The 18564-nt window shown below is 46.0% G+C and overlaps 1 protein-coding gene across 1 annotated transcript in view; it reads left to right on the forward strand.

Moving 5' to 3' along the window:
• Positions 1-18281, forward strand: part of LOC124009962 (neurocan core protein-like) — a 161982-nt gene extending 143701 nt beyond the window's left edge. The window contains exons 15-20 of the mRNA XM_046322233.1: positions 1806-1919; positions 6950-7001; positions 7377-7566; positions 7926-8070; positions 16214-16396; positions 16639-18281. Of these exons, the coding sequence (XP_046178189.1) occupies positions 1806-1919; positions 6950-7001; positions 7377-7566; positions 7926-8070; positions 16214-16396; positions 16639-16763 (809 nt within the window). The 3' untranslated portion in view covers positions 16764-18281. The remainder of the gene's footprint in view (positions 1-1805; positions 1920-6949; positions 7002-7376; positions 7567-7925; positions 8071-16213; positions 16397-16638) is intronic.
• The last annotated feature ends 283 nt before the right edge of the window (positions 18282-18564 follow it).

Below are 18564 nucleotides of genomic sequence, written 5' to 3' on the forward strand. Positions count from 1 at the left end.
GACTTTCAGGAGACTACAGGAGTTGTTATTGTGATTTGTGAATGTGAAAAAAATATCTCTGTTGTGTTTTTGTGCGGTGTGAACAGATTTAAGGGGTCATAGTAAACCCTCTTGGAGTGTAACAAGGACAAGAGAGCGAGAAAGAGATAGAGCAAGAGAGAGAAGCAGAGAGTGTGAGAGAGAGAGTGCTTGGCACAGGAATAATGAAATAAATGGTTTGGTTCTGAAGTACTCTCATAGTGCTCTGATTCATGCAGCAAGAAGGAGAGGGACAAAGACAGACAAACAGAAAACACCCACACTAATCTCTAGTTGCCATGGTGAGAATGAAATGATCATCCTCCCTTACAAAAAAAATCCATTTAGCAGATGCTTTTGTTTTATCCAGAGCAACTTGCAATTTGTGCATTCACTTTAAGATAGCTAGGTGGGACAACCACAGTCACAGTAATTAAACATGTTTAATCGATAAAACAGCTGTCAGCAAAGTCAGTGGTAGTGACATAAAGACAAGTGGTAGTGACATAAAGACAAGTGGTAGTGACATAAAGACAAGTGGTAGTGACATAAAGACAAGTAGTAGTGACATAAAGACAAGTAGTAGTGACATAAAGACAAGTAGTAGTGACATAAAGACAAGTAGTAGTGACATAAAGACAAGTGGTAGTGACATAAAGACAAGTGGTAGTGACATAAAGACAAGTAGTAGTGACATAAAGACAAGTGGTAGTGACATAATGACAAGTAGTAGTGACATAAAGACAAGTAGTAGTGACATAAAGACAAGTGGTAGTGACATAAAGACAAGTAGTAGTGACATAAAGACAAGTGGTAGTGACATAAAGACAAGTGGTAGTGACATAAAGACAAGTGGTAGTGATATAAAGACAAGGAGTAGTGACATAAAGACAAGTAGTAGTGACATAAAGACAAGTAGTAGTGACATAAAGACAAGTGGTAGTGACAGAATGACAAGTAGTAGTGACATAAAGACAAGTAGTAGTGACATAAAGACAAGTATTAGTGACATAAAGACAAGTAGTAGTGACATAAAGACAAGTAGTAGTGACATAAAGACAAGTAGTAGTGACATAAAGACAAGTGGTAGTGACAGAATGACAAGTAGTAGTGACATAAAGACAAGTGGTAGTGACATAAAGACAAGTAGTTGTAAGTCGCTCTGGATAAGAGCGTCTGCTAAATGACTTAAATGTAAATGTAAATATAAAGACAAGTAGTAGTGACATAAAGACAAGTAGTAGTGATATAAAGACAAGTAGTAGTGACATAAAGACAAGTAGTAGTGATATAAAGACAAGTAGTAGTGACATAAAGACAAGTAGTAGTGACATAAAGACAAGTAGTAGTGACATAAAGACAAATGTCAAGAGAGGTCTTTGTTAAATTAGTTGGATTTGGATACAGTTCCCTGGTGTTGTGGATTGAGGTATTGTTGTACCCACAGCCCACTGCTTCTGTTGATGGAGATAGAAAACGTAGGAAACATCTTTCCTGTGTGTCACACCAATCAATCCGTCTAGGGAGAACATCAGCGCTGCGGACGTTGTTGACTTTGCTCTGTCCTGACTACTATCTAGTCCAGCTGGAATGTTTTCCACAAATCTCCCACTGACATCAAACGCTTGGGTCACGGAAAAACTTCATCTCAGTTGATCCAGAACTAAAATCTTGAGTACCATTTATGTTACGTAGTCTGAGATTACAGAGAAAGGCCTGAGCCATGCCTACAGAGGATGGGTTCTGTACACAGACTCGCTAACCTGTTTTGTGTGTTCTTCTGACAGACGTGGATGACTGCCAGTCCAACCCGTGTCTCAACGGAGGCACCTGCATCGACAAGATCGACTCGTTCATCTGTCTCTGTCTGCCCAGCTACGCAGGAGACACCTGTGAGAAGGGTAAGAGAGTGCGTACACACTGGTCAACACACTACATAGCAGTGGAGGCTGCTGAGGGGAGGACGGCTCATATTAATGTCTAGATCGGAGAGAATGGAATGGCATCAAACACCAGGAAACCATGGAAACCATGTGTTTGATATATTTGATACCATTCTACGTATTCCACTCCATTACCATGAGCCTGTCCTCCCCAATTAAGGTGCCACCAACCTCCTGTGCTACTTAGTCAATACACACAGCCTAAACAGAGAGAGATATAGATGATCACTTTTTTTCTGAGATACACAGAAATAAGTGGCATTTGCACCTCCAGATGATACAGTGGAATGTCTTAACTGAGCTCCCACCCAAGTCAATTCCCCATGCAGTTAGTCCCTTATGAAAATAACGCTCTTGGTGTCCATGTCTCCTTGGTCAGTGTTGTTATGTGTAGTATCAGCTGATTTATCAGAGGCTAAAGTTCCAGAGAGCACTATTTCACTGCAGTATCACTCACCGGCTATCAGGCAGTGTACCTGTCTGTACCTGTCACTATGCCGCAGAGAGCTGGCTGATGGATGTACACCGAAACACACACATACAGCCAAACTAGCACAGATACACACACTCTCAAATGAGCGCAAACACACACACCTCGCTGGATTCAGAGTCACTCTGACAGCCCACACCTCCTCATCTGCCCCCCTCTGTGTGTTCAGAAACACTAATAGCAATGAGGGTTAATGAACCCATAACCCTTGGAGTTATTAATGAGACCTCATAATGTAGAGATAGGAACAGCGTGTGCTGAGAATGGAAATGGAGGATCCATGATTGCAGGTTTAATGGTTCATTCAGTCTCAACGTTATTAAAGTGTGGCCTTGCAGGTCCTGAGAGGCACAATACTGAATGACAGGTTGAGAGGGTGTAACAATAATCCTCTCTCCTTCCCTCCACCTCTCTCTCTCTTCTTCTCTCCACTCCTCTCTCTCCTTCCCTCCACCTCTCTCTCTCTCCTTCCCTCCACCTCTCTCTCTCTTCTTCTCTCCACTTCTCTCTCTCCTTCCCTCCACCTCTCCCTGTCCTTCCCTCCACCTCACTCTCTCTTCTTCTCTCCACTCCTCTCTCTCCTTCCCTCCACCTCTCTCTCTCCTTCCCTCCACCTCTCTCTCTCTTCTTCTCCCTCTCCTTCCCTCCACCTCTCCCTGTCCTTCCCTCCACCTCTCTCTCTCCTTCCCTCTACCTCTCTCTCTCTTCTTCTCTCGACTCCTCTCTCTCCTTCCCTCCACCTCTCTCTCCTTCCCTCCACCTCTCTCTTTTCTTCTCTCCACTCCTCTCTCTCCTTCCCTCCACCTCTCTCTTTTCTTCTCTCCACTCCTCTCTCTCCTTCCCTCCACCTCTCTCTCTCTTCTTCTCTCCACTCCTCTCTCTCCTTCCCTCCACCTCTCTCTCTCTCCTTACCTCCACTTCTCTCTCTCCTTCCCTCTACCTCTCCCTCTCCTTCCCTCCACCTCTCTCTCCTTCCCTCCACCTCTCTCTCCTTCCCTCCACCTCTCTTTCTCTCTTCTTCTCTCCACTCCTCTCTCTCCTTCCCTCCACCTCTCTCTCTTCTTCTCTCCACTCCTCTCTCTCCTTCCCTCCACCTCTCTTTCTCTTCTTCCCTCCACTTCTCTCTCTCCTTCCCTCCACCACTCTTTCTCTCCTTCCCTCCACCTCCCTCTCTCCTTCCCTCCACCTCTCCCTCTCCTTCCCTCCACCTCTCTCCTTCCCTCCATCTCTCTCTCCTTCCCTCCACCTCTCTTTCTCTTCTTCGCTCCACTTCTCTCTCTCCTTCCCTCCACCTCTCCCTCCTTCCCTCCACCTCTCCCTCTCCTTCCCTCCACCTCTCTCTCTCCTTCCCTCCACCTCTCTCTCTCTTCTTCTCTCCACTCCTCTCTCTCCTTCCCTCCACCTCTCTCTCTTCTTCTCTCCACTCCTCTTTCTCCTTCCCTCCACCTCTCTCTCTCCTTCCCTCCACCTCTCCCTGTCCTTCCCTCCACCTCTCTCTCTCCTTCCCTCTACCTCTCTCTCTCTCTCTTCTTCTCTCCACTCCTCTCTCTCCTTCCCTCCACCTCTCTCTTTTCTTCTCTCCACTCCTCTCTCTCCTTCTCTCCACCTCTCTCTCTCTCCTTCCCTCCACTTCTCTCTCTCCTTCCCTCCACCTCTCCCTCTCCTTCCCTCCACCTCTCTCTCCTTCCCTCCACCTCTCTCTCCTTCCCTCCACCTCTCTTTCTCTTCTTCCCTCCACTTCTCTCTCTCCTTCCCTCCACTTCTCTCTCTCCTTCCCTCCACCTCTCTCTCTCCTTCCCTCCACCTCTCTCTCTCTCCTTCCCTCCACCTCCCTCTCTCTTCTTCTCTCCACTCCTCTCTCTCCTTCCCTCCACCTCTCTCTCTTCTTCTCTCCACTCCTCTCTCTCCTTCCCTCCACCTCTCTTTCTCTTCTTCCCTCCACTTCTCTCTCTCCTTCCCTCCACCACTCTTTCTCTCCTTCACTCCACCTCCCTCTCTCCTTCCCTCCACCTCTCCCTCTCCTTCCCTCCACCTCTCTCCTTCCCTCCATCTCTCTCTCTCCTTCCCTCCACCTCTCTTTCTCTTCTTCCCTCCACTTCTCTCTCTCCTTCCCTCCACCTCTCCCTCCTTCCTTCCACCTCTCCCTCTCCTTCCCTCCACCTTTCTCTCTCCTTCCCTCCATCTCTCTCTCTTCTTCTCTCCACTCCTCTCTCTCCTTCCCTCCACCTCTCCCTCTCCTTCCCTCCACCTCTCTTTCTCTTCTTCCCTCCACTTCTCTCTCTCCTTCCCTCCACCACTCTTTCTCTCCTTCACTCCACCTCCCTCTCTCCTTCCCTCCACCTCTCCCTCTCCTTCCCTCCACCTCTCTCCTTCCCTCCATCTCTCTCTCTCCTTCCCTCCACCTCTCTTTCTCTTCTTCCCTCCACTTCTCTCTCTCCTTCCCTCCACCTCTCCCTCCTTCCCTCCACCTCTCCCTCGCCTTCCCTCAAACTCTCTCTCTCCTTCCCTCCACCTCTCTCTCTCTTCTTCTCTCCACTCCTCTCTCTCATTCCCTCCATCTCTCTCTCTTCTTCTCTCCACTCCTCTCTCTCCTTCCCTCCACCTCTCCCTCTCCTTCCCTCCACCTCTCTCTCTCCTTTCCTCCACCTCTCTCTTCTTCTCTCCACCTCTCTCTCTCTTCTTCTCTCCACTCCTCTCTCTCCTTCCCTCCACTTCTCTCTCTCCTTCCCTCCACCTCTCTCTCTCCTTCCCTTCACCTCTCTCTGTCCTTCCCTCCACCTCTCTCTCTCCTTCCCTCCACCTCTCTCTCTCTTCTTCCCTCCACTCCTCTCTCTCCTTCCCTCCACCTCTCTCTCTCCTTCCCTCCACCTCTCTCTCTCTTCTTCTCTCCACTCCTCTCTCTCCTTCCCTCCACCTCTCTCTCTTCTTCTCTCCACTCCTCTCGCTCCTTCCCTCCACCTCTCTCTCTCTTCTTCTCTCCACTCCTCTCTCTCCTTCCCTCCACTTCTCTCTCTCCTTCCCTCCACTTCTCTCTCTCTCCTTCCCTCCACCTATCTCTCTCTCCTTCCCTCCACCTCTCTCTCTTCTTCTCTCCACTCCTCTCTCTCCTTCCCTCCACCCTCTCTCTTCTTCTCTCCACTCCTCTCTCTCCTTCCCTCCACCTCTCTCTCTCTTCTTCTCTCCACTCTCCCTCTCCTTCCCTCCACCTCTCTCTCCTTCCCTCCACCTCTCTCTCTCCTTCCCTCCACCTCTCTCTCCTTCCCTCCACCTCTCTTTCTATTCTTCCCTCCACTTCTCTCTCTCCTTCCCTCCACCTCTCTCTCTCCTTCCCTCCACCTCTCTCTCCTTCCCTCCACCTCTCTCTCTCTCTTCTTCTCTCCACTCCTCTCTCTCCTTCCCTCCATCTCTCTCCTCTTCTTCTCTCCACTTCTCTCTCTCCTTCCCTCCACCTCTCTCTCTCCTTCCCTCCACCTCTCTCTCTCTTCTTCACTCCACTCCTCTCTCTCCTTCCCTCCATCTCTCTCTCTCCTTCCCTCCACCTCTTTCTCTTCTTCCCTCCACTCCTCTCTCTCCTTCCCTTCACCTCTCTCTCTCCTTCCCTCCACCTCTCTCTCTTCTTCTCTCCACTCCTCTCTCTCCTTCCCTCCACCTCTCTCTCTTCTTCTCTCCACTCCTCTCTCTCCTTCCCTCCACCTCTCTCTCTCTTCTTCTCTCCACTCCTCTCTCTCCTTCCCTCCACCTCTCTCTCTCTCCTTCCCTCCACCTCTCTCTCTCTCCTTCCCTCCACCTCTCTCTCTTCTTCTCTCCACTCCTCTCTCTCCTTCCCTCCACATCTCTCTCTTCTTCTCTCCACTCCTCTCTCTCCTTCCCTCCACCTCTCTCTTTCATCTTCCCTCCACTTCTCTCTCTCCTTCCCTCTACCTCTCTCCTTCCCTCTACCTCTCTCTCTCTTCTTCTCTCCACTTCTCTCTCTCTCCTTCCCTCCACCTCTCTCTCTTCTTCTCTCCACTTCTCTCTCTCCTTCCCTCCACCTCTCTCTCTCTTCTTCTCTCCACTCCTCTCTCTCCTTCCCTCCACCTCTCTCTCTCCTTCCCTCCACCTCTCTCTCTCTTCTTCTCTCTCTCCTTCCCTCCACCTCTCTCTCTCTTCTTCTCTCTCTCCTTCCCTCCACCTCTCTCTCTCTTCTTCTCTCCACTTCTCTCTCTCATTCCCTCCATCTCTCTCTCTCCTTCCCTCCACCTCTCTTCTCTCCACATCTCTCTCTCCTTCTCTTCACCTCTCATCTTCTCTCTGTCACTGTTCCTCTTTTCCTCTATCGTCCTACTCTCCTTTCTCTCTTCATCACTTATCTTTTTCACTCAATTTTCTTCTCCCTTCCTTGCCTCCTTCATTTGTCTTTCTTTGCCCCCTCCCGTCTTCCATACTCTAACATCTTTTTCCTATCCCTGTCTGCTTCTTCTTTCCCTCAATACTCTCCTTTCTCATCTGCTCTCTCTAGATGTCGAGGGTTGTGAACATGGATGGAGGAAGTTCCATGGCCACTGCTACAGGTACGTGAGAAAAAAGAACTGACAACGAACCTATCCTCTAAACATTCAACTGTATCAGGGGTGTCAAACTAATTTCCCCCCGCGGGCCGCATTCGGTCTTCACCGAGCTCCGGAGGGCCACACTTAAAATGGATCTGGCCCGCGGGCCTTGAGTTTGAGACGTCATCTATCATCTATTTTTAGCCTTGGTGGCTGAGGGATGAAGGAATCCTGCATTGAGCAACAGAAATGTAAAGGTAATTTTCTATTGAGTACGCAACATTTCTGATGAATGCAGAACATTGCCTTTACATTTAAATCACGCTGTAATGCTGAATATTGGATTGAATACTGCCCTACTATTGATCTAACAAAAACCTGTTTTCTTCACTTCAGGTACTTCTCTCACAGACACACCTGGGAGGATGCAGAGAAGGACTGCAGAGAGCAGAGCGCCCACCTCAGCAGTATCACCTCGGTCACCGAGCAGGAGTTCATCAATGGGCTGGGCCATGATAACGCCTGGATCGGCCTGAATGATCGCACAGTGGAGGAGGACTTCCAGTGGACTGACGCCAATGACCTGGTGACGTTCTATATTTCTCTCTGTCAATAACAGCTCATGTTATACTGCATTGTATGTGATATATACCTCAAAGTTGGAACACTTTGTATGTAAAGTGTGTCTTTGTACAACAGATGATATATACACAAGATTTAGCAGACACTTTTATCCAAAGCAACAGTCATTCATACATTTTAAGTATGGGTGCTCCCAGGAATTGAACCCACTGTATTGGCGTAGCAAGGGCCATGCTCTACCAACTGAGCTACAGAGGAGCAAACATAGGATCCCATGTATAAACTGCTGAGTATTACTTTATAATAGATTTAAAGCCAAGATTAATATAATGTGACATACTGTAAGTGTGTGGTATTGTGTAGGTGTATGAAAACTGGAGGGAGAGCCAGCCTGATAACTTCTTTGCGGGCGGAGAGGACTGTGTGGTGACCATCGCTCATGAGGAGGGCAAGTGGAATGACGTGCCCTGCAACTATAACCTGCCCTACATCTGCAAAAAAGGCACAGGTAGGATCACAGGACTTAATAACTTCTTATGGCTGCAGGGGCAGTATTGAATAGCTTGGATGAAAGGTGCCCAGAGGTGCCCAGAGTAAACGGCCTGCTCCTCAGTCCCGGTTACTAATATATGCATATTATTAGTAGTATTGGATAGAAAACACTCTGAAGTTTATAAAACTGTTTGAATGATGTTTGCGAGTATAACAGAACTCATATGGCAGGCAACCTGAGAAGAAATCCAAACAGGAAGTGGGAAATCTGAGGTTGGTCGATTTTCAACCCAGCCCCTATTGAATACACAGTGGGATATTGGTGATGTTGCACTTCCTAAGGCTTCCACTAGATGTCAACCGTCTTTGGAAACTTGTTTGAGGATTCTACTGTGAAGTGGCACTGAATGAGAAGGGAATGAGTCAGGTCTGCCATGAGCTGACCATGCTCTGACCATGCGCGTTCACATGAGAGGGAGCTCTGTTCCATCGCTCTTCTGAAGACAATGGAATTCTCCGGTTGGAACATTATTGATGTTTTATGTTAAAAACATCCTAAAGATTGATTCCATACATCATTTCGTCTGCAACTAGGGAACCCACTTCATGACTTTGGATTTGTTAACCAAACGTGCTAACAAAAGTAGCTCTTTGGACATAAATGATGGACATTATCGAACTAAATCAAACATTTAATGTGGAACTGGGAATCCTGGGAGTGCATTCTGATGAAGATCATGAAAGGTAAGTGAATATGTATAATGCTATTTATGACTTCTGTTGACTACCCAATATGGAGGATATCTTTTGGGCTGCTTTGTTGTCTGAAAGCTGTACTCAGATTATTGCATGGTTTGCTTTTTCCGTACGTTTAAAAAAAATCTGACACAGCGGTTGCATTAAGGAGAAGTGTATCTATATTTCCATGTCTAACAATTGTATTTTCATCGACATTTATAATGAGTACTTCTGTAAAATTATGTGGCTCTGCAATATCACCGGATGTTTTTGGAACTAGTGAACGTAGCGCGCCAATGTATACTGAGATTTAAAAAAATATAGATATGCACTTTATTGAACAAAACATACATGTATTGTGTAACCTGAAGTCCTATGAGTGTCATCTGATGAAGATAATCAAAGGTTAGTGATTCATTTTATCTCTATTTGTGCTTTATGTGACTCCTCTCTTTGGCTGGAAAAATGGCTGTGTTTTTCTGTGACTTGGCTCTGACCTAACATAATCGTTTGTGGTTCTTTCGCTGTAAAGCCTATTTGAAATCGGACACTTTGGTGGGATTAACAACAAGATTACAAAATAAGATACATGTATGTTTGAGGAATTTAAATTATGAGATTTCTGTTGTTTGAATTTGGCGCTCTGCACTTTCACTGGCTGTTGTCATATCGATCCCGTTAACGGGATTGCAGCCCTAAGAAGTTTTAACAAAGCCATGGTGCAACCAGCTCCATGTCTTCAGAAAGGAGCAGGTAGGATCACAGGACTTGACATAGCCATGGTGTCTTCAGAAAGGAGCAGGTAGGATCACAGGACTTAACATAGCCATGGTGTCTTCAGAAAGGAGCAGGTAGGATCACAGGACTTAACATTGCCATGGTGTCTTCAGAAAGGAGCAGGTATGATCACAGGACTTAACATAGCCATGGTGTCTTCAGAAAGGAGCAGGTAGGATCACAGGACTTAACATAGCCATGGTGTCTTCAGAAAGGAGCAGGTAGGATCACAGGACTTAACATAGCCATGGTGTCTTCAGAAAGGAGCAGGTAGGATCACAGGACTTAACATAGCCATGGTGTCTTCAGAAAGGAGCAGGTAGGATCACAGGACTTAACATAGCCATGGTGTCTTCAGAAAGGAGCAGGTAGGATCACAGGACTTAACATAGCCATGGTGTCTTCAGAAAGGAGCAGGTAGGATCACAGGACTTAACATAGCCATGGTGTCTTCAGAAAGGAGCAGGTAGGATCACAGGACTTAACATAGCCATGGTACAGGTAAAACAATAAGAATGCATTTACAATAGCGTCCTTCAAACTGGGCTGTGGCTAGAAACAGGATGTCATGTTCATTTGGAGGAACAAAGTCATCATGGCAAATAAGGATTTTGGAAATACTGTTTCATATGACTTTCCAATTTACTCTACGAAGCCTTGTATCCTCTGGGGATTGCTCTGTTCTGTCAATAGAATGTCTGGCGAGGAAACACGCACACTTGACATCAGAGTGTAAGAGCATAATGACAGTTTTATCAACTCAAGTTGCCAAAAGAAATATTGCCTTTTGATGAAACATGTCAATCACCGTGTTTAGTTCAACAGGTTATTTATTATTGACTAGTGGGATACACTAGTCAGACAGAGACAGACAGACAGACAGACAGACAGACAGACAGACAGACAGACAGACAGACAGACAGACAGACAGACAGACAGACAGACAGACAGACAGACAGACAGACAGACAGACAGACAGACAGACAGACAGACAGACAGACAGACAGACAGACAGACAGACAGACAGACAGACAGACAGACAGACAGACAGACAGACAGACAGACAGACAGACAGACAGACAGAGTGCTATTTCAAAAGCACTGATATTCCTCTAGATATACAACCCGATCAATATGCAGGCTGTCAAACCTCAATAGGCACAATGCACTCTCATATTTTCCTCTATGAAGTGTGAAAAGAGAATAAAGCTTCAACATTGCTGACACAACAAACAGAAGTCTGTATTACATTTACAGTTTTTCCCAATTGTTAACACACGTTTGCTGAAACTACATCTCAGGTAGTCAAAATACAAAACAGTTAGCCAGTTTCCCCAGTGGGCAGTGTTGTATGGTCCAAGGGTGGCATGGAGCTGGAGGTCCCTATTGTGGCTCATAGCTGCGTATATGGTGACATTTCTCCCACTCTGGCCAGGTACAGTACCTCAGTGATGGCGCGTTGACCAATGATGTTCCTTCCTCTGCTCCTCGTCTTTGCTAAATTGAATCCAGCCTCATCTATGAGTATGAGTTCCTGGGGGATGGGACTTGCATCCAACTCCATGATTCTCTGAAATGACAGTAAATACTGTAATTGCTGTATAGTAAAGTTCACTGGCAACATCAATGAGTCTCTAGTGTTTGAAGAGTGTAATACTACTACATTGCTTACTTACACATATTCATAGCGTTTTTCCTTCACTCTTTGGGAATTCCTTTCAAATGGGACTCTTTACATTTGCTTCATCCAGAGATTTGTTTCTTAAGGATGTGGCATATGGTTGGTCACCTCCCTCTGACATACTGTAGGTAAATCTGGGTCTTTCCAGTAGCGGCCCTTATGAGAGCCAGTTTCAGCGCTTGATGATTGTAGCTTCAACCCAGAGTTACCTATGCTGCAGAGGATAAATTCATTAGAGTTAACTGCAACTCAGATTGCAGCCCCAAAAAAAGATTTAATATGGTCCACCATTGTCGCTCGAATTTCATCAGAGATTACTCTCCTTGTTCTTGGTCTTCCTCCACCTCTACAGTACCTCTACCGCTACCTCTACCACCTCTACCTCTACAGTACCTCTACCTCCACCTCTACAGTACCTCTACAGTACCTCTAACTCTACCTCTACAGTACCTCTACCTCCACATCTGCAGTACCTCTACAGTACCTCTACGTCTACAGTACCTCTACCTCTACAGTATCTCTACCTCTACAGTACCTCCAGCTCTATCTCTACCTCCACCTCTACAGAACCTCTACCTCTACCTCCACCTCCACAGTTCCTCTACAATACCTCTACCTCCACCTCTACCTCCTCAGGACCTCTTCCTCCACCTCCACAGTTCCTCTACAGTACCTCTACCTCCACCTCTACCTCCTCAGGACCTCTTCCTCCACCTCTTCAGTTCCTTCACCTCTACCTCTACAGTACCTCCACCTCTACTTCTACATCTACAGTACCTCCACCTCTACAGTTCCTCAACCTCTACCTCTACAGTACCCCCACCTCCACCTCTACAGTACCTCCACCTCCACCTCTACCTTTACAGTACATCTACCTCTACAGTACCTCAATCTCTACAGTACCTCCACAGTACCTCTACCTCTATAGTAACTCCACCTCCACCTCTACCTACACAGTACCTCTACCTCCACCTCTACAGTACCTCTACAGTGCCTCTAACTCTACCTCTACAGTACCTCCACAGTACCTCTACAGTACCTCCACAGTACCTCTACAGTACCTCCACAGTACCTCTACAGTACCTCTAACTCTATCTCTACAGTACCTCCACAGTACCTCTACCTCTATAGTAACTCCACCTCCACCTCTACCTACACAGTACCTCTACCTCCACCTCTACAGTACTCTAACTCTACCTCTACAGTACCTCCACAGTACCTCTACAGTACCTACCTCTACAGTACCTCCACCTCCACCTCTACAGTACCTCCACCTCTACAGTACCTCTACCTCCACCTCTACAGTACCTCCACCTCCACCTCTACAGTACCTCCACAGTACCTCTACAGTACCTCTACCTCTACAGTACCTCTACCTCCACCTCTACAGTACCTCCACCTCTACAGTACCTCTACCTCCACCTCTACAGAACCTCCAACTCTACCTCTACAATACCTATACAGTACATCTACCTCCACCTGTACAGTTCCTCCTCCTCTACCTTTACAGTACCTCCACCTCTACAGTTCCTCAACCTCTACCTCTACAGCACCTCTACAGTTCCTCAACCTCCACCTCCATCTCTACCTTTACAGTACCTCCAGCTCCACCTCTACGCCTACAGTACCTCTACATCTACAGTATCTCTACCTCTACAGTACCTCCACCTCTACCTCCACCTCTACCTCTACAGTACCTCTACCTCCATTTCCACAGTACCTCTACCTCCACCTCTACCTCTACAGTATCTCTTCCTCCACCTCTACAGTTCCTCCACCTCCACCTCTACCTTTACAGTACATCTACCTCTACAGTATCTCTATCTCTACAGTACCTCCACAGTACCTCTACCTCTACAGTACCTCCACCTCCACCTCTACCTCCACAGTACCTCTACTTCTATAGTACCTCCACCTCTACCTCTACCTCCACAGTACCTCTACTTCTATAGTACCTCCACCTCTACCTCTACAGTTCCTCCACATCTACATCTACAGTACCTCTACCTCCACCTCTACAGAACCTCTACCTCCATTTCCACAGTACCTCTACCTCCACCTCTACCTCTACAGTATCTCTTCCTCCACCTCTACAGTTCCTCCACCTCCACCTCTACAGTACCTCCACGTCCACCTCTACCTTTACAGTACCTCTACTTCTATAGTACCTCCACCTCTACCTCTACAGTACCTCTACCTCCACCTCTACAGTACCTCCATGTCCACCTCTACCTTTACAGTACATCTACCTCCACAGTACCTCTACCTCTACAGTACCTCCACAGTACCTCTACCTCTACAGTACCTCCACAGTACCTCTACCGCTATAGTACCTCCACCTCCACCTCTACCTTTATAGTACCTCAACCTCTACCTCTACAGTACCTCCAACTTCACCTCTACATTACCTCCACCTCTACCTCTACAGTACCTCCATCTCTACCTCTACAGTACCTCCAACTCCACCTCTACATTACCTCCACCTCCACCTCTACAGTTCCTCCACCTCTACCTCTACAGTACCTCCACCTCTACCTCTACAGTACCTCCACCTCTACCTCTACAGTACCTTCAACTTCACCTCTACATTACCACCACCTCTACCTCTACAGTACCTCTACCTCTACAGTACCTCCAACTTCACCTCTACATTACCTCCACCTCTACCTATACCTTACAGTTCCTCCACCTCTACCTCTACAGTACCTCCACCGCCACCTCTACCTTTACTGTACCTCCACCTCTACCTAAACAGTACCTCCACCGCTACCTCTACCTTTACAGTTCCTCCACCTCTACCTCTACAGTACCTCCACCTCTACCTCTACCTCTACAGTACCTCTACCTCTACAGTACCTCCACCTCCACCTCTACAGTACCTCCACCTCTACCTCTACAGTACCTCTACCTCTACAGTATCTCCACCTCCCCCTCTACCTCTACAGTACCTCTACAGTACCTCCACCTCTACCTCTACAGTACCTCTACCTCTACAGTACCTCCACCTCCACCTCTACCTCTACAGTACCTCTACAGTACCTCCACCCCTACCTCAACAGTACCTCTACCTCCACCTCTACCACTACAGTACCTCCACCTCTACCTCTACGGTACCTCCACCTCTACCTCTATAGTACCACCACCTTTACCTCAACAGTACCTCTACCTCCAACTCTACCATGACAGTACCTCCACTTCTACCTCTACAGTACCTCTACAGTACCACTACCTCCACCTCCACCTCTACCTCATCAGTACCTGCTTCTCCACCTCTACCTCTATAGTACCTATACCTCTACGGTACCTCCACCTTCACCTCTACCTCTACAGTACTAGTAGTAGTAGTAACCGAAAGGTTGCAAGTTCAAATCCCCGAGCTGACAAGGTACAAAATCTGTCATTCTGCCCCTAAATAGGCAGTTAACCCACTGTTCCTAGGCCGTCATTGAAAATAAGAATTTTTCTTTACTGACTTGCCTAGTAAAATAAAGGTAAAAAATATTTTTCAAAACTCTACCTTTAAAGTACCTCCACCTCTACCTCTGCAGTACCTGTACCTCCACCTCTACCTCTACAGTACCTCTACCTCCACCTCCACCTTTACCTCCACCTGCAAAGTTTGCTTACATTGTTCTCCAAACACAGCAGTACTCACCTGTGGCCTTTTTATCCATGAATTACAGATTTGGTGTATGGCTCTACCAAACGAGTTACAGGTTTGGTGTATGGCTCTACTAAATGAGTTACAGGTTTGGTGTATGGCTCTACTAAATGAGTTACAGGTTTGGTGTATGGCTCTACTAAATGAGTTACAGGTTTGGTGTATGGTTCTACTAAATGAGTTACAGATTTGGTGTATGGCTCTACCAAACGAGTTACAGGTTTGGTGTATGGCTCTACTAAATGAATTACAGGTTTGGTGTATGGCTCTACTAAATGAGTTACAGGTTTGGTGTATGGCTCTACTAAATGAGTTACAGATTTGGTGTATGGTTCTACTAAATGAGTTACAGGTTTGGTGTATGGCTCTACTAAATGAGTTACAGGTTTGGTGTATGGCTCTACTAAATGAGTTACAGATTTGGTGTATGGCTCTACTAAATGAGTTACAGGTTTGGTGTATGGCTCTACTAAATGAGTTACAGGTTTGGTGTATGGCTCTACTAAATGAGTTACAGGTTTGGTGTATGGCTCTACTAAATGAGTTACAGGTTTGGTGTATGGCTCTACTAAATGAGTTACAGGTTTGGTGTATGGCTCTACTAAATGAGTTACAGGTTTGGTGTATGGCTCTACTAAATGAGTTACAGGTTTGGTGTATGGCTCTACTAAATGAGTTACAGGTTTGGTGTATGGCTCTACTAAATGAGTTACAGGTTTGGTGTATGGCTCTACTAAATGAGTTACAGGTTTGGTGTATGGCTCTACTAAATGAGTTACAGGTTTGGCTGAATAATCCTCATGGGCCAGTGTGTAATATTTCAAACTTCCAGTTGATCTAAACAGAAACCTTTGTCTCACTTGGACTGCAAAGCTAACATTTGCCATCTTGTTTAAAGCTGGCATTAAATTGCCAGTGACTGTCTTGCCCTCAGATCTATTCTCTGAAATCCCACCATTAATTTCTGTGTCAGGTGCCCTGATGTAACTGTGACACTGGAATGAGACCCAGAGCAAGGATTTATGGGATAGCCTGAAGCCTAGCTCCTTGAAGAGGGAGGGAGGGAAGAGGGAGGGAGAAAGATTATCGGAGCTGCCTTGGCTCTCTATTGATTCACAGAGCACTGCGCCATCTGCAAAGCACCTGTCCTCGCGTATAGGATTCAGTAGCAAGTGTTTCACCTAGGGAGAAAAAAAGAAATTGCAAGCCAGACACCCTAGATACAGTACACACTGTATCTTCTTCGATGTTGCTCAACACTGACTGAATTGACTTAATTGTTCATCTTGTCCCGTCTGACAGTGCTGTGTGGAACCCCGCCCGCTGTGGAGAATGCCCATCTGATTGGCCGTCGGCGGTCCCATTATGACATCCATGCGGTGGTGCGTTATCAGTGTGCCGAAGGTTTCTACCAGCGCCACATCCCCACCGCGCGTTGCCGGGCCGATGGCACCTGGGACCGGCCCAAGATCATCTGCACAAAGTGTGAGTGACAAACAGCAGATTTTATTTTTTAAACGTGTTGTCTTATGCAACCTTTCTTGGGATAACAAACCTTTATTCACCCAGGTAGGCTTTTCTGTATAAACATTTGTGTATTCATTCTAGTATGGGCTGAATAAGAAACTGAATTGTAAATGTTGTCACTGCACCAATTAAACAGAGAATGGTAGATGTTGTTACTGCACCAATTTTGAGGTGTAACTACCTGTGTTCCCCTCCCTCAGCTCGGCGATCCCACCGGTACCGCCGAAACCACCGCCACAGCCAGCGCCGGGAGCGTAGGAACCACAGGAGATACGGAGGAGAGGCACACATGGAGAGGGGAGAGGACACACACAGCCAATACTGAACCAAATACTACACCTCCCACAATGCTCTGCGCCTGACCGCTGACCTATCCTGGGGCTGAGGGGATCAACCCCTCGAAATGGACAGTAGTTGACATCTGAACGTTCTCTTTTCCTGACCTATTTCAGTCTCTCTCTTTGGATTGAAATCTCACTTCAGATACTGTATGTGTGTACAACTTTAACTTTCATGCAAATGACCGATTGACATCAGTGCAAAGAAGGTTCTGTGTTACGCACCCATATTTCATGTTTGGATTGGTCCTTTTTTTTGTTGATTCTGTTTAACCCATGTCCATTACTTACAACAGTAGTAGTCTCTCTCTCTCTCTCGCTAACACGGTCGCTAATACTGTAACTTAGAAACAGCAAATCCTTGGCATGTCTATGAATAACCTATTCTCACTGTCGAAACATAAATACAGTGATGTGATAAATACTGTGTGTGTGTGTGTGTGTGTGTGTGTGTGTGTGTGTGTGTGTGTGTGTGTGTGTGTGTGTGTGTGTGTGTGTGTGTGTGTGTGTGTGTGTGTGTGTGTGTGTGTGTGTGTGTGTGTGTGTGTGTGTGTGTGTGTGTGTGTGTGTGTGTGTGTCTGTTCATGCGTGTGTATGTGTGTGAGAGAAAGTGTGTATCTTATGCGAATGTGTTTTTATAAGTTTGAAGCATGTTCTACATCTCAGAACATCCTAATGTTTGTGTTCTGTTTATAAAGCACAGATTTAATTAATAAGTTAGCTAGTTAGCTTTCAGTCCCAATTAACCCAGAGCTTTTGTCTGTATCCTGTACTTGTTATGTTCCCTTAGGGCTCCTGAATAGTAGGGCTGTTTTATTATTCAACTTATGTGCCATTTTTTAATATTTGCTAACTTTTCATGTCACGTCACTATTTATTATGGACTAGTTAATATATGTTGATTTTTTTTGTTTACATAATCCAACAAGGCAATGTAATACCTGTTTTCTTTAATGTACCATTCTCTTACAATCAAAATGTGTTAACCAAAAAACAAGTTAACCCTTTGATTGCCTGTACTGTACTGTAAATACTGTGGTTTTTGTTTTGTTTGTTATTGACTGACACCTGATTGATACCTGACCCGTGTCCAGTCATGTGTTTCCCATCGGCATCTCAACTAATATTCTAAAACAGCCCCATCGATCTAAATGGAATAAAATAGGATAGATTGAAGTACTACGGACTGAGACAAAACATTCCCAAGATATCTACTCGATCGCCAATAGACCCAGTCTTTGCACGGCTCCAATATGTGATGGGTAGGATGCCATGAATCTGGTCCTTGATTGGTCGTCACCCCTTTTTTGGTGTTGTTATGATGTCCTGTCCAGCTGTTGTGTTCCATTCTTAATAAAGCTAAAAAAATATATAAAAAAATCAGTTTTGTGATTGAAGCTGGGCTCTAGCTCTAGTATTTCTATTTCTTTGTACGTTTTTACCACATCGCTGTACCTCAGACACGGAAGACTGACAGCAGCTTGTAGCTAACCCATGCTTCCTAAACTAGCATCCAGAAACAAAACAAAGCATTTTAACATCTTCTACTAATTTACCAGCTCTGTTGTTCACCTCACTTCAATCTCCGCCCAGAGAAAGTCCATTCTGGCCACTAGTTTTCATTCTGTCTGGAACAAACAGGACATTTTCTCCTCTCTTTGGTCTCTGTTTTGAATGGACCCTATAGAGGAAAATACATGTAAGAATGGACCCTATAGAGGAAAATACATGTAAGAATGGACCCTATAGAGGAAAATACATGTAAGAATGGACCCTATAGAGGAAAAT

This window comes from Oncorhynchus gorbuscha, linkage group LG22 (assembly GCF_021184085.1).
Source record: "Oncorhynchus gorbuscha isolate QuinsamMale2020 ecotype Even-year linkage group LG22, OgorEven_v1.0, whole genome shotgun sequence".
NCBI classification, from domain to species: domain Eukaryota; kingdom Metazoa; phylum Chordata; class Actinopteri; order Salmoniformes; family Salmonidae; genus Oncorhynchus; species Oncorhynchus gorbuscha.